Source organism: Poromitra crassiceps (assembly GCF_964638095.1).
Source record: "Poromitra crassiceps genome assembly, chromosome: 14".
Taxonomy (NCBI): Eukaryota; Metazoa; Chordata; class Actinopteri; order Beryciformes; family Melamphaidae; genus Poromitra; species Poromitra crassiceps.
In genome coordinates, this window is record NC_139633.1 from 15,173,196 (window position 1) to 15,188,195 (window position 15,000).

Sequence of the window (15,000 nt, forward strand, 5' to 3'; positions counted from 1 at the left end):
GAAAAGGTGAGTCTTTAGTCTTTTCCGAAAGATCGGCAGTGATTCGGCCGTCGTGTCCGAAGGTGGAAGCTCATTCCACTATTGAGGTGCCAGGGACGAGAAGAGTCGCGAATGGGATGAGCGACTTTTGAGCCCCCATAGTGGAGGAAGGGCAAGGCGTCCTGCACTGGTGGAGGAGCGGAGGGAACGAGGCCTTAGCACTGTGCAGTGGAATATATCATACGATATTATATAAACGTTATCATGCTTATGTCCTTTATGAGAGTGAGCGCCTCTCCCTCCCCACACACACACACACACACACACACACACACACACACACACACACACACACACACACACACAGTATCACATTCAATTCAGATGTTCAGCATTAGAGCCATTAGAGCCTTCATTATATTTCTTATACTCTATACTATACTATATTCTTATACTTATTCTTGCTACTGTCATTATGATGATTATTATCATGATTAGCAGCATTATTACTGTTGTATTGTTATCGTAGCTGTGCCTCGGACCAGTGACAGCCAGTGCAGTTCGGTGCCGGAGCCTCGGTACGGCAGGCGGATCGGTTCAGAGTTCTCCGCCGGTTCTGTGGTCCGCTTTGAGTGCAGCCCGGGGTATCTGCTCAAAGGCTCGAGCGGGATCCAGTGTCAGGCGGTGCTGGGCGCCCTGGCACAGTGGAACGCAACGACGCCAGCCTGTATAGGTAAGGCCCGCCTTCTGACTAGCTGTCCACCAACTATCCTAACCCAAATGACATGTGTATATACAGCTCACAGTATTCACACCTTTGACGTTTTGCATCTGTTATTTCAAGATGCATTTTTTTCACTCTTATTTGCTCTATTCTGACAAATAAAATGAAGATAATATCTGTAAAAGCATTACATTTAACACATTCACTGCCAGCCGTTTTTTTTTTACTGTAGGTAGCTTCTGCCAAGTTTTTTTTTTTAGGATTCTGGCTCATCTTTCAAGAGCCGAGGATTATTTTCTGCTAAGATTTTGTGAACACAAAATATCTCAAAAGAACTACCGTAAATTCCGGACTATAAGCCGCACCGGTGTATAAGCCGCACCTGCAAAGTTGACTGTTTTTTACATATATAAGCCGCACCGGACTATAAGCCGCGGGTGTTTTAATGGTATTTTTTTTTTATTTTTTTATTTTATTTTATTGTGTTTTAATGTTTAATTACCATATGTAAGGGTTCATGCACAGAGGGGATTGTCGGGAAAGAGATGGCTGTTTGAGGAAGCTCCCATTTATTAACATTTCAACAAAACAACATAACACAACACCACCTGTGTTTCTTTTTTACAGTGCACACAGTGTCATACAGTGTCATACAGTGTGGTGAAAAGAGGGCACGAGAGGAAATTAAAACAGAAGTGGATTTATAGTTAGAAAGAGTGCTAAAGAAGAGAGAATTCCGTTTTTTTGTTTTTTTTTCCTGAAAAAATCCATAGATAAGCCGCACCGTTATATAAGCCGCAGGGGCCAAAAAAGGCCAAAAAACGGGAAAAAAGCCGCGGCTTATAGTCCGGAATTTACGGTAATAGAATGTGTGCTTTCTCTGTCTAAAAGAGTTAGTTTGTAGAGTTAGTAGTTATGTAGGCATTAGCACTTGAATACAGCATGGTTTCAGCATCTGAAAATTTAAGCTGAGATAAATGGCTTTTTGGGAAATTCGATAGAACAGTCACTTTAACCATTCATTTTTGGCATCAGTAAGACGTCAGACATCTAAACAATAGTTTTGAACAGTAATTTCCTCCATAACAGCAGGAAACCCCCCTCTCCTTCAAACTCCTCCCTCCGTGTGTGTTCTCCTCCTGCCTCCCTGGCTCTGCAGCGGGCGTGTCACAAGCGAGTTTCTGCTGCTGCTGCTGCTGCTGCCTGTCTGCTGGCGGCCGCTCTTTGGGCGAGTCTGGATGGGCTCGCTCGTTTCTTGGGGTTTCGGTTGAGAGCTTTGATGAAGCTTTTGCGATTCTGGTCTTATTTATGCTGCGTGTTTCAAAGTGTGTTGCACCCATAAACTATTATGCAAATTTGCAATCCCCCACCGCCAGCTCCCTGCGCGAAAGCGAAAGCGTTTTCGCCAATCCATTTTCATGAGAATGGCTTCCTCACGCGGCTGTTTTTGCTTGGCTTTCTCTCGTCTGGAGAGCACTGTCGCCACTTAGTGGGTCGGTAAAATAGATTATACACATTCAATACCTCCCATATTTTAATAGGAGATGTAAAAGGGGTTGATCGACGTCCCACCGTCAAAAAGATATCTCGTCATTGGCAGTCAACCGTTGGTTTCTGCTTGACGAGATATCTCGTCCACGGCAGTGAACGTGTTAAATAAGTGAACATACACTTTTACATACACGAATAGTTTGTATTTGAATTTGTAACAACACTCGGTGATGCCGATAACTTCACCCAAACAGCCACAACTGTTGATTTAAAACTCTGAATATCCAGAGCTTTACTGAAACAACTTCAATTCTCAATTAAATTACATGTATGCTAAACCACACCTGTATGCTAAACAATGTTATGCCACAGAAAAACATACCAGTGTGTGTGTGTGTGTGTGTGTGCGTGCGTGCGTGCGTGCGCGCGCGCGTGCGTGTGTGTTTCCAGTTCTGTGGTAATCTAACTGCACAGCTCCCTGCTGAGTTTGTGTTTCAACTCTCAACACCCCAATTTTTACCCAAATATTTTGTTTGTTTGTTGCCATATGTTTTCTCTCTTTGGTTCCTTGTAGTGGTAATTTGAGCACCACATTGTCCCTGGGTATACATACAGAAACAACCTGTCCTATCTGATCATCGTCATTACCGAATGTTGTATTACTTGCAAATAAATAGCTACACTGTATTTGTATTTTGTATATGTGTTACTTCTAGTTCCCTGCAGTGGCAATCTTACCGAACGGCGAGGCACAATCCTTTCCCCCGCCTACCCTGAGTCGTACCCAAATAGCCTCAACTGTCTGTGGAGGATCCACGTGAGCGAAGGGGCTGGAATACAGGTACAACACATGTTACGTGTTTTTCACCACGCTAAACACATGATTACATACAGGGGCGTCATGCAAGCCAAAAATCTGAGGGGGCCACTCTTTTGGGCAGATTTAGAGGAATATCTCATTTTAATTTAGCATTCGGATTAGACTGTTGTGATGTCATTATTCAGTTTTAACCATCAATAACCCTAACCCCTTTCTCATGAGAGTAAATGCTGTATATTTATTTAGAGATTATTTGTCAATTATTTGTGCTGTTATGGTTATTATTAGCTTAGTCACTCACTTCTCTTACACTGCTCCCACTTTTCTTGAAAAATAGCTAAATCTTGATTCACCCAAAATGTTATTCACATAAGACTATATCCACAATGTTAATTATTTTAGAGAACGGCATCTTGGCCTGGAGACGTCAAATGGAATTCAGTGTGTTGCTAACTACAGTATAACCTGTGATAGTGGTGGTAAAAACTAACAGCTCACTGTCATAACAGCTCTCCATGACATGTCAACATGATTGAGGGATGGCTAATTACAATGCTAACTTTAGCTGCCTGGCACAAGTAGCCAACTAACTTGCTATGCAAACTATGCCTATAATAACTAACAGCATTTCATTTTCACATGTTTGAAACGGGTTAGGGTTAGTTGCCCTCAGTTTCTATGGGCATGACGCCTCTGATTACATACACTATACTGACTGTGGAGACTGTGCAGAAATGGTGCACATTAACAACATCGACAGCAATTCTGCTTATTTATTTTTGATTTGTTTGTTATTTAGATCCAAGTGATGACATTTGCTACTGAGCACAACTGGGATTCTCTAGAGATCTACGACGGAGGAGACATGACAGCTCCCAAATTAGGCTCATTCTCTGGTATGACAACACACATGCACGCTCATACGCACGCACGCGCACACACACACACACACACACACACACACACACACGGCAGTTCTATGATGGATGAGATATGACAGCTCCTAAACTATAGATAAACACACATACATAGACACACACACACACGCACACACACACACACACGTGTGCGCGCGCACACACACGCCGGAGATCTATGATAAATGAGATATAAACTATAGACACACACACATGCACACTGGAGATCTATGATGGATGGGATATGATAGGAGCAAGATATTGGAAATGATATATATCTTAAATATTTTCACAAAGACGTACAAGTATGTGAGAGGAAAAAGAGAGGAGGGAGGGAGGGAGGGAGGGAGAGAAAGAATATGACCCAGAGGTTGAGGGAAGGATGGCAGGAAGAGCGAGAGAGTAGGAGGAGAGGGAAGCCATGCGGGGCAGGATGAAGAATGATCTAACCTTTAAGAATTTCCCTGTGGGTTTTTTCCCTGTGACCTGCCCCAAGCACATGCCTGTCACATAGCTATCAGACATAAAACAGCCGTCCCATAGGGACACGCATGCACACACAGCAGCTGCCCTGAGAAAAATGCCCCTCTCAACTATAGGCACACCAGGGAACTGCAGTTGAGGGTTAAGTCCTTCAGTCGAGGGCACTTAAGTGGTAGATCATGTCCATGGAAGGTGTGTGTGTTGGGGGGACAGTGCACCTTTTTCTGGGAGAGAACCATGTGGCCTCAGACTTGGAGTTCCAGACTAGAGATTAGATTATCTGCCCGAACATGGCCCGAACCTGAAACCGGGTTGGATGGGCCGGGCCGTGCTCGGACAGAACGGATTCCGGTCGGTCGGGCTCGGGTCGGCATGCCTGGCCAAAAAAATATCGGTTGCAATGGTGCATCCCTACGTGGTGTCCCTACCTGGAGCCTAGACTCCCAACACCATTGCTCCCAGGGTCAATGAGGTGGGTATTGGCTTAGAAATACACACTGACTGACTGACTGACTGACTGACTCACTGACTGTCTGTTACAGGAACCACAGCTCCCGCCCTCCTCAACTCCACGTCCAATCAACTTCTCCTGCACTTCCAGAGTGACATCAGTGTGGTGGCAGCAGGTTTTCACTTGGAGTATAAGAGTGAGTCAAATCTTTGATTGATTGATTGATTGATAGAGAGATAGATAGATAGATAGATAGATACTGTAGATAGATAGATAGATAGATAGAGTATAGGAGTAAGGGCAGAGTGAGATATCTCACTGCTTATCTTCGAGTGTATTTCACAAGTGTGTCAGTACTGTTATACTTGAATACTGACACTGCCGAGTCTACTGGCCCTAGTGGGGTGTCATGTGGTACTGTACTGGTCAGCCAATTGGAATAGTTTCATTTATCAGTTGACAGCCTGCTGATGCTCTGCCTAATAATACACTGTGTGTGTGTGTGTGTGTGTGTGTGTGTGTGTGTGTGTGTGTGTGTGTGTGTGTGTGTGTGTGTGTGTGTGTGTGTGTGTGTGTGTGTGCGTGCGTGCGTGCGTGCGCATGTCTGTCCAAGTTCCAATCTCTCAGCTTTTTAGCTTTTTCACTTCATGCTCCATCAAACAAAAGTCCCCCTCACCCCTCTATGCACACACACACACACACACACACACACACACACACACACACACACACACACACACCCCTATCTCTCTCTATCTCCCTCACACACACACACACACACACACCTGTCTCTCTCTCTCTCTCTCTCTCTCTCTCTCACACACACACACAAACACATTCACTTATTTTTCTCTCCCTCTGTCCTTCTCTCACTTCTCTCACACACCCCACTTTGTTGCCATGGTAACCGCTCTAGGCCATTCTGCTGCAGAAGTTTCCAAGTGAAGCACACAGGCACACACTAGAGGGGTGGGACAGTACATCGATATATCGATACATCATCGATGTATCGATATATCATCCATATCGACTGTCGTGCTGTTTGTAAAAAGAAAGAAAAGCAGAACAGCGTCGCGTCGCGTCTTTGTCTGCCCCCACACTGGAAATACCGGAAACAGTTATGCCGCCATGACAGTCTCATCGCATCTCCGAAAAACGTTAGTTTAGAAGCCACAATATTGCTATAATATTGTAACGAATTAGGTATTCGTCCAAGGAACTGGAGACTTGAAGTTGGTACAGGCTCTTTATTCTTGTCTTCACAATACACGCTCCTAGCAGCTAGCTTCGCTGCTAGCTCTAAACCACCCGGTCAGCTCGCCCACCCTGGCCTGACTGGCCTCCGCCCCGGCCGCTGGTCACATACATCCCCTTCCCCCCAGGAACACACCCACACACATCAGCTCCCAGCCGCGATCCAGACACCCAGGCCGCACATCACATTACAGGTAATACCTGGATTACCCAAACACGTTACATACTCCTCACCCAACATTAGCTCGACGCCCACGTCGACACCCACAACCCACACATATCCCCCTGTACCAAAACACACCAACACAACATTTTTCCCATCACCACATCAAATTATAATTCCCCAACAACAGTCTTTTCTTTTCAGCACCCCCGTCATAATGTCCAGTTTTTCATTAGGTACTCCGTAATGTCTAGTTTTCCATTAGGTACCCCCATAATGTCTAGTTTCCCATTAGGCACTCCATAATGTCTAGTTTTTCCTTATTTCCTTCTTTTTCACACATTTCAATTCAAACACAAGCCCCCCACATTTTCCTTAGCTTTTCTTTTAAACCCCATTTCCATCCCCCCTTTTCCCAGCTTCACCAATTCCCCTGAAGCACTCTTTTCGGTCCCCCCTTTTTGTTTGTTCCAGTAGCAAATGCACGAACGAGCACCGGATCGACATCCTCGTCCTCCGGTCTCCACTCGCGCCCGTCGACTCTCCAGCTGACCCTGGCGTCGTCCTCCCGGCCTCGCACTCGCTCGTTTTTCCGTCCCCCTCCTCCAGGGTTGAGGACAGCAGAGCGAACACCACCGGCGTCGGTCTTCCCCTCGGCTCTCCGCTCGTTTTTCCGTCCCCCTCCTCCAGGGTTGAGGACAGCAGAGCGAACACCACCGGCGTCGATCTTCCCCTCGGCTCTCCGCAGTGCAACGTTAGGGGGTGTATAGCGGTTAGGCTGGGCCGGTTCCCCCGGTGGTAACCCCTCTCGCTCACTCGGAGACACGAGCGTCGCTCTCCCGACTGTATCAACGCTGCAGACGATGTCGTTCTCTTCTCCCCGGCTGCTTACGCTCTTCCCAGCCTGCGTCTCACCTCCGGCCTCCACACTCTCAGTGCAGTCCCTGGCCAAGTGCTCCGGTGACTGGCAAATCCAGCAGTCTCACCTGTCTGCCGCCTGCACGTCTCTCTTCTCCCGCTGCCCCCCTATCTCCGACAGCCTCTGGACACTCTCTGGCTAGATGTCCGATCGCGCTACATACCCAGCAGGCTCCCTGCTGTCCATGTCGTTGTCCCGCATACCCGGTCCGTCTCCCGGAACCGCATCGGCACCACCTCGCCACGTGGCCCGGCTCTCTGCAGGTCCAACACAGTCTCTTCCGTGGCTCTTCCGGCCGCTCTCCCTGCTGCATTATCTCCGCGCTCATCAAGTCCACCCGCTGCATGACTTCTCGCAGCGCCCGCATCACCTCCACTGCCCAGGCAGGAGTCTCTTGCACCAGCCGTCCGACCTCTCTCAACACACGGGCCTCCATGCCCGCCAGCATCGAGCTGATCCCCGCCGTCAGCTCTCCTTTCCTCCCGTTCACCGATGGCCATTCTCCGGAGATACTTGATTCTCCGCGCACCATCGCACGTGGTTGCAGCTAGCAGTTAGCAGTTAGCACCCCTGGTAGCTAACTTACTAGCGCCAGTTTCTAGAGCCAAAAAGCCGCACCACCCGTCTCTTTTGCCGTTCCTTCTCACCCTCTCCCCTCTCGGCCGAATCAGAGGCGTTACCGCTTTACTGTCTGGCACCAATGTAACGAATTAGGTATTCGTCCAAGGAACTGGAGACTTGAAGTTGGTACAGGCTCTTTATTCTTGTCTTCACAATACACGCTCCTAGCAGCTAGCTTCGCTGCTAGCTCTAAACCACCCGGTCAGCTCGCCCACCCTGGCCTGACTGGCCTCCGCCCCGGCCGCTGGTCACATACATCCCCTTCCCCCCAGGAACACACCCACACACATCAGCTCCCAGCCGCGATCCAGACACCCAGGCCGCACATCACATTACAGGTAATACCTGGATTACCCAAACACGTTACAATATCAACAATCGCCCAACAGATATCAAAGCTGGTGGGCTTTATGGAACGAGTGTGACTCGAAGTGGTTAACAGTTATTATCGGCGGCGTTTTTAGCCTGGCCAACACTTAGTTAACAAACGTAGCTGATAGCTAACAGCTAGCTAACGGCAGCTATTTACTGTTTTTACCAACAGTCATTGTGTTGTTCTAAGCACATTCCAGTGGCGACCCTTGTCACCACTGGAGACATGCAAGCTGCTTTATTGTACTAACTGTCAAATCATTAGGAACACCTCCAAATACTTTAATATCCTCGCAGATTCTCTTAACCAATGAGATTTTAATCAGGAGTGATTCATGAGTCCAGGCTGTGGTGGGAAGTCTAGAGTAGAAAAGGAGCAAGGGGAAAAATTGACTGTTGTTCATTATGATCAAAGTGTTGTTTAGTTGCTTATAATCATATTTTGATTAAGCTATTCATAACAACATTAGTTTCAATGATTATAATGGGAATAACGAATAACTGTCATCATCTGTCCAAAGCCTATGATTGGAGCTAATGGCAAAGCACAATAGAGAGGCAAAGTGGAACGTCACTTCCTGCTTCAGCACTGTACCAGAGATTTTCATCCGCCATTTATTTTCCCATAGACATTTCGAAAATGCGTATAAAAATAGTTTTACTTGTTCAAACCAAACAGTTCAGATATATTTAGAAACAGGAGAGACTGCATGCCATTTAAAAAATTGCAGATTTAAAGAAAATATTTTTTCAGTGTAGTTTTTGTTTTTTTTGGTCGGAGTGAAATGTGCTATGGTCTCTCCCGATTCTAAATATAGCTGAACCGTTTGGTTTGACGAATAAAAACTATTTCTATAAGCATTTTAGGAAATGTCTATGGGAAAATAAAATGGCGGATGAAAATCTCTGGTACAGTGCTGAAGCAGGAAGTGAAGTGCATAATGGTAACGAAACGTTAGTCAAATAAAAAACTTCATTATACACTTGATCTGTGTGCTCCAGTACCTGTTGGATTACATCCAATCATCTATATTGTAAGTTTGCCTTCTCTGAGAAGCACCAGACCAGCCTGCTGGGCTGTAGAGGTTGAGGCGCGCTTAACTACATCCTACATGCATAATGGTAACGTTGTATTTCATCTGGTTTTATTCTTATTATAGCGGTTGGTCTGACCACCTGTCCAGAGCCGATGATCCCAGCCAATGGTATTAAAACAGGAGACAGATATATGGTCAATGAGGTGGTGGCATTCACCTGTGAACCTGGCTACGCGCTACAGGTAATCAACGCAGACAGGCAGACACATTCATGCTGTACTGTACATACGTCCATACTGTACATGTACATATTCAATTAACAATTGTCCTTTAGCTGTGGGCTGGAGTGTATACTGTGGTATACTGTGGTATACTGTGGTATACTGTGGTATACTGTGGTAGCCATTGTCGAAGTCCCCTTCATGCACTTATTCTGAATCTATCCCGCATTGATGCTACAAGAAATGATTTCTTAATTGCAGAGCTAAATCAGTACATTGTGACAAGAAAAGTGTCTCTCAGCCAACTGGTCACCTTGTACCTTCTGACAGCTGAAAAAAGCATCAACAATAGCATGTCTTCAGCATAAAGTGGAACTTCTACAATGGCTGCATCTGTACGCACACAATTCATTGTCAAGTAAAAAAATCGAATTCCATGTCGTTAGAATCCAAGTCAAGTCCCAAAGATGTTTTCCTCCATTATGATCTGTAGTATTTCCACAAGTAAAGCCAAAAAACAAACGTTATTTTTGGAAATGTATAGTTCCGTACCGTATCTGTTCTCTTTACCCTAACATTTTGTAATATCAATTTCAGGGCCAGTCTCACATTTCCTGCATGCCTGGAACGGTGCGTCGATGGAACTACCCGCCGCCTCTTTGTATAGGTAATGCACACGCACGCACACACACATACGCACGCACACACACACACACACACACACAGGCACTCACGGCACACACGCACACACACACACACACACACACACACACACACACACACACACACACACACACACACACACACACACACACAGGCACTCACGGCACACGCACACACACACACACACACACATACACACACACACACAGGCACTCACGGCTTTGGAGGCTAGATCTTGTTATGGATAAGCTGCCAAATGGAATACAGTAAATGCCACATTGACTTTTAGGCTAGCATGACAAGGTGACACTAGCATTCTGGTAGCACAACAGGCTAATGTTTTTATGTCCACCGGCTGCAGAACAGCTCCGTGCAGCTACCTGCACAGACCCACACCCATGTAATCTGTCAGACGCATGCAGGATTCGACAAAAAACAAACAAACAAACAAACAAAACAAACAGGTGCATACTTTTTCCGTACCGCATGTATTGCCCATCTATTACCATGGGCAGGAGACTGTTTCAGCAGCGGTACCAGATCCACGCGGAGCCGTACCGCATCTGGTGGACATTATTTGTAAAAACTATTGTATTCATGATCTTTTATCATTAATTTGCGAAAATTGTATTTTGTCCGGATATGTTACAACAATTGACACCCACGGGCCACGACCACCTGACATTATGGTGCAACTCAGGGATCTGATCGTTTTTCGCATCAGCAAAAAGAAAAACGAATTACCGGTAATTTAAAAAATTGCTATGTCTTTTTTCCCAAATCTTTATTGAAAAAACCCCAACAACACTCAAATAGGCTATGCAAACAGTGCAGATGTTCTCAGCATAGTGGTATACAAAGAGACAAGAATATGAAAAACAAATTAATGTAATAATTATTATTTAGTCCGGGGAAGGGGGGGGGGGAATAGTCTGAATTAAAATATTATATGTGCACACACCTTTGCCTTTTTCCCGTTTTTCAATGTTTTTAGTTTTGCTTGTTTTTTCTCTGAATCAGATGTTTTATGTGGACGATTCTGTAGCTGGCCGGTTGGATTGGCTCCAGGCTTAATTAAAACTCTTTATATAAGCATTTTTCAAAACGTGATGGAGAAAAGGAATGGACAATTACTCTTCCGGAACCAAAAGCTACATCACGATGTCACGTGACTGTTGAGCTCTATGCGGAAGTGGAAAGCTGCCCCCTCGGGAGTAGTGCAGTGCTAAAATAATATCATTCTAAATTTGAGCAGATATATTAAATGTTTCCTGCATTAGTAACCTCCTCTCTTGCGGTGGTCTCCACTGTGCGTGCAGTGATGGTCTCTCTCTATACTGCTGGTGTGCTGCCTGTGTTAACGATGTGTCTCCTGTGCCTGTGTGTTGTCAGCTCGGTGCGGTGGAGTGTTGTCTGAAATGAGTGGTGTCATCCTTAGTCCTGGTTTCCCTGGCAACTACCCCGGCAACCTGGACTGCACCTGGCAACTTACCCTGCCAACTGGATATGGTAAGTATCATGGAATGGAGGAGCATCCCTAAAAATGACATGTGATTTTCAGTACATCTGTTGTGGGTAGTTTGGGCCAACGCCAGACCTGTGTAGCGTCAACAGAATTGAAAGCTCCGCCACGACAGTAGCTCAGGAGGTAGAGCTGCCGTCCGGGAATCGGAATGTTCCCGGGTTTGAGGCTCGTTCCTCTGGGGCTGCATGTCGAAGTGCCCTTGAGCAAGACACTGAACCTCTTCTTAACTGCTCCCGATGAGCAAGACACTGAACCTCTTAACTGCTCCCGATGAGCAAGACACTGAACCTCTTAACTGCTCCCGATGAGCAGTTAGTGCCTTGCATGGCTGCAGACGCCGTTGCTCTGTGAATGCGAGTGTGAATGGGTGAATGTAGAGATTATTACTGTAAAGCGCTTTGAGCTGTCATCACACTTGCAAAAAGCGTGAAATAAATCCAGTCCATTTACCATTTCACCACATGTTTAACTGAAGGCTAACACGTGTGTGTGTGTTTTTCCTGACTGCACTAACTGACACAGATTGCGTTTGCGTGTGCCTGCCATGCATGTGTCTGTGTTCATTTCCAGTTTATTTAGATGCAAAATAATACGATACGATATAAGATATGATATGATATGATACTGTATCTCCCACAACATTTAAGCCAAATATACCACATAAAATTAAAGATAGTGTCCTCTATGTCTAGATTCCTTTTGGGCCTAACCATCACTTTATTCGTATACATTCGTATTCGTATGCATAGCCTATTGTGTTGGAACATAATATTATGTGTGTGTATTCTAGGAGCCCATATCCAGTTCCAGAACTTCTCCTCGGAGGACAACCATGACTTCCTGGAAGTGAGGGCAGGACCACAGCACAGCTCGGCTCTCATTGGACAGTTTACTGGCTCCCAGATCCCACCCCCTCTGCTAAGCACCACGCACTTGACAATCATTCACTTCTACAGTGACCATTCAGAAAACAGGCCGGGGTTCAAATTGACCTATCAGGGTGAGTTTACAGGTGACATTACCTCATTAGGATCTGTTGGCCAATGACTATGGATAGATATGGATAGGTGCAAACCCTTAAATATCACTCCCGATTCAAAGCCTGCTTGAAACCCCATACAGTGGATTTTCAGAGAACAGACCTGGATTTAAATTGATGGAACAGAGTGAGTCTATAATTTACTTCTCCAAGCTCTAGGTAGTGATTCACAGTAAGACATTTGCTTATTTACAGTTCATTTTTGACAGCAGAATCATTTACCGTATGTGTCTGAAATATCGCCTGATGAATTTCAGGTATCAGCAGGTAGAAACCCTTCATATCTCTACTCATATAATAGCTCCGCGGCGCGGCACATTTGCACGATTGATACGAGAGAGAGCGAAAGTGAGAGACGTTAACAGGAAGGGAGAGAGCGATGTAGTAAAACACACACACACACACAAGCCCCACACGTGTAGCGTTGAGCTGCGTGTGCGTCTCTCAGCAGCAGGGGCCTGAGAATAGGGTTGGGCAGAAGGGGCATCAGTGTTGGGCAAGTTACATTCAAAATGTAATATATATTACTAGTTACTTTCATTTGAAAGTAATATGTTACTTTACAATATTACTGTCTGTGTAGAGTAACTTGTTACTTATTACACTACTTTGCATTACTTTCACAAAAATAACAGCAGTAGCAGAATGACATGGCCGCCCCGGAACCATCCCGAAAAATAATTTAAACCGCCTTGAAGTCAGTGTAAACAATCCAAAATTCTAAATGTTATTCTTTTCCTTTGTTCCTGTCATCTATAGTGGTTATTTGCATAAAAATGCACAATTTGATTAGGAAATGATTGTATCTTTTTTTAAATATGTGCTTTGATAATAAAAGATAAGTAACTCCATTGGTAACTTGTGTTACTTGACAAAGTAACTGGTATAATATTACTGAAATCCCATTGGTAATGAGTTATATTACTGAGTTATTGCTAAAAGTAATATATTACATGTAATGTCTTACTTTTGTAATGAGTTACCCCCAACACTGGCTAGTATAGAGTGGGAGAGGGGGAGGGAGAGAGAGAGGAAAAATGCGAGAGCACTGGTGGCTGTCGAGCTTCTGCGCTAAACAGAGCTTTGATGTTGACATTTCCACAAGCGAGTGCTGTCATGTCCTGCATACATGTGAGCAGAGATACAGAGAGCAGCCGAGGGAGGGAGAGAGGGAGCAACATGTGAGCAGAGATACAGAGAGCAGTCGAGGGAGAGAGGGAGCAACATGTGAGCAGAGATACAGAGAGCAGCCGAGGGAGAGAGGGAGCAACATGTGAGCAGAGATACAGAGAGCAGCCGAGGGAGAGAGGGAGCAACATGTGAGCAGAGATACAGAGAGCAGCCGAGGGAGAGAGGGAGCAACATGTGAGCAGAGATACAGAGAGCAGTCGAGGGAGAGAGGGAGCAACATGTGAGCAGAGATACAGAGAGCAGTCGAGGGAGAGAGGGAGCAACAGGGACTGAAAGAGAGCGAGACACAGAGATACAGAGAGCAGCCGAGGGAGAGAGGGAGCAACATGTGAGCAGAGATACAGAGAGCAGCCGAGGGAGAGAGGGAGCAACATGTGAGCAGAGATACAGAGAGCAGCCGAGGGAGGGAGAGAGGGAGCAACATGTGAGCAGAGATACAGAGAGCAGCCGAGGGAGGGAGAGAGGGAGCAACATGTGAGCAGAGATACAGAGAGCAGCCGAGGGAGAGAGGGAGCAACATGTGAGCAGAGATACAGAGAGCAGCCGAGGGAGAGAGGGAGCAACATGTGAGCAGAGATACAGAGAGCAGTCGAGGGAGAGAGGGAGCAACATGTGAGCAGAGATACAGAGAGCAGCCGAGGGAGAGAGGGAGCAACATGTGAGCAGAGATAACGAGAGCAGTCGAGGGAGAGAGGGAGCAACAGGGACTGAAAGAGAGCGAGACACAGAGATACAGAGAGCAGCCGAGGGAGAGAGAGAGCAACATGTGAGCAGAGATACAGAGAGCAGCCGAGGGAGAGAGAGAGGGAGCAACATGTGAGCAGAGATACAGAGAGCAGTCGAGGGAGAGAGGGAGCAACATGTGAGCAGAGATACAGAGAGCAGCCGAGGGAGAGAGAGAGAGAGCAACATGTGAGCAGAGATACAGAGAGCAGCCGAGGGAGAGAGAGAGAGAGCAACATGTGAGCAGAGATACAGAGAGCAGCCGAGGGAGAGAGAGAGGGAGCAACAGGGACTGAAAGAGAGCGAGACACACAGACAGATTGAGGAATGCATGATGAAACACGAGAAGGCAGTTTATTGCAAGACCAGTGTTTCATCCACAAGTGCTATATTGCTATATTCTATAT

General features: G+C 46.0%; 1 protein-coding gene across 1 annotated transcript in view; it reads left to right on the forward strand.

The window, feature by feature from the left end:
• LOC310788810 (CUB and sushi domain-containing protein 1) overlaps positions 1-15,000 on the forward strand; it is a gene marked incomplete at its 3' end in the record, with an annotated part of 351,287 nt that overhangs the window by 269,611 nt on the left and 66,676 nt on the right. The window contains 8 exon segments of the mRNA XM_083650384.1: positions 509-712; positions 2,911-3,035; positions 3,814-3,910; positions 4,957-5,061; positions 9,355-9,473; positions 10,050-10,119; positions 11,508-11,624; positions 12,431-12,640. Of these exon segments, the coding sequence (XP_083506510.1) occupies positions 509-712; positions 2,911-3,035; positions 3,814-3,910; positions 4,957-5,061; positions 9,355-9,473; positions 10,050-10,119; positions 11,508-11,624; positions 12,431-12,640 (1,047 nt within the window).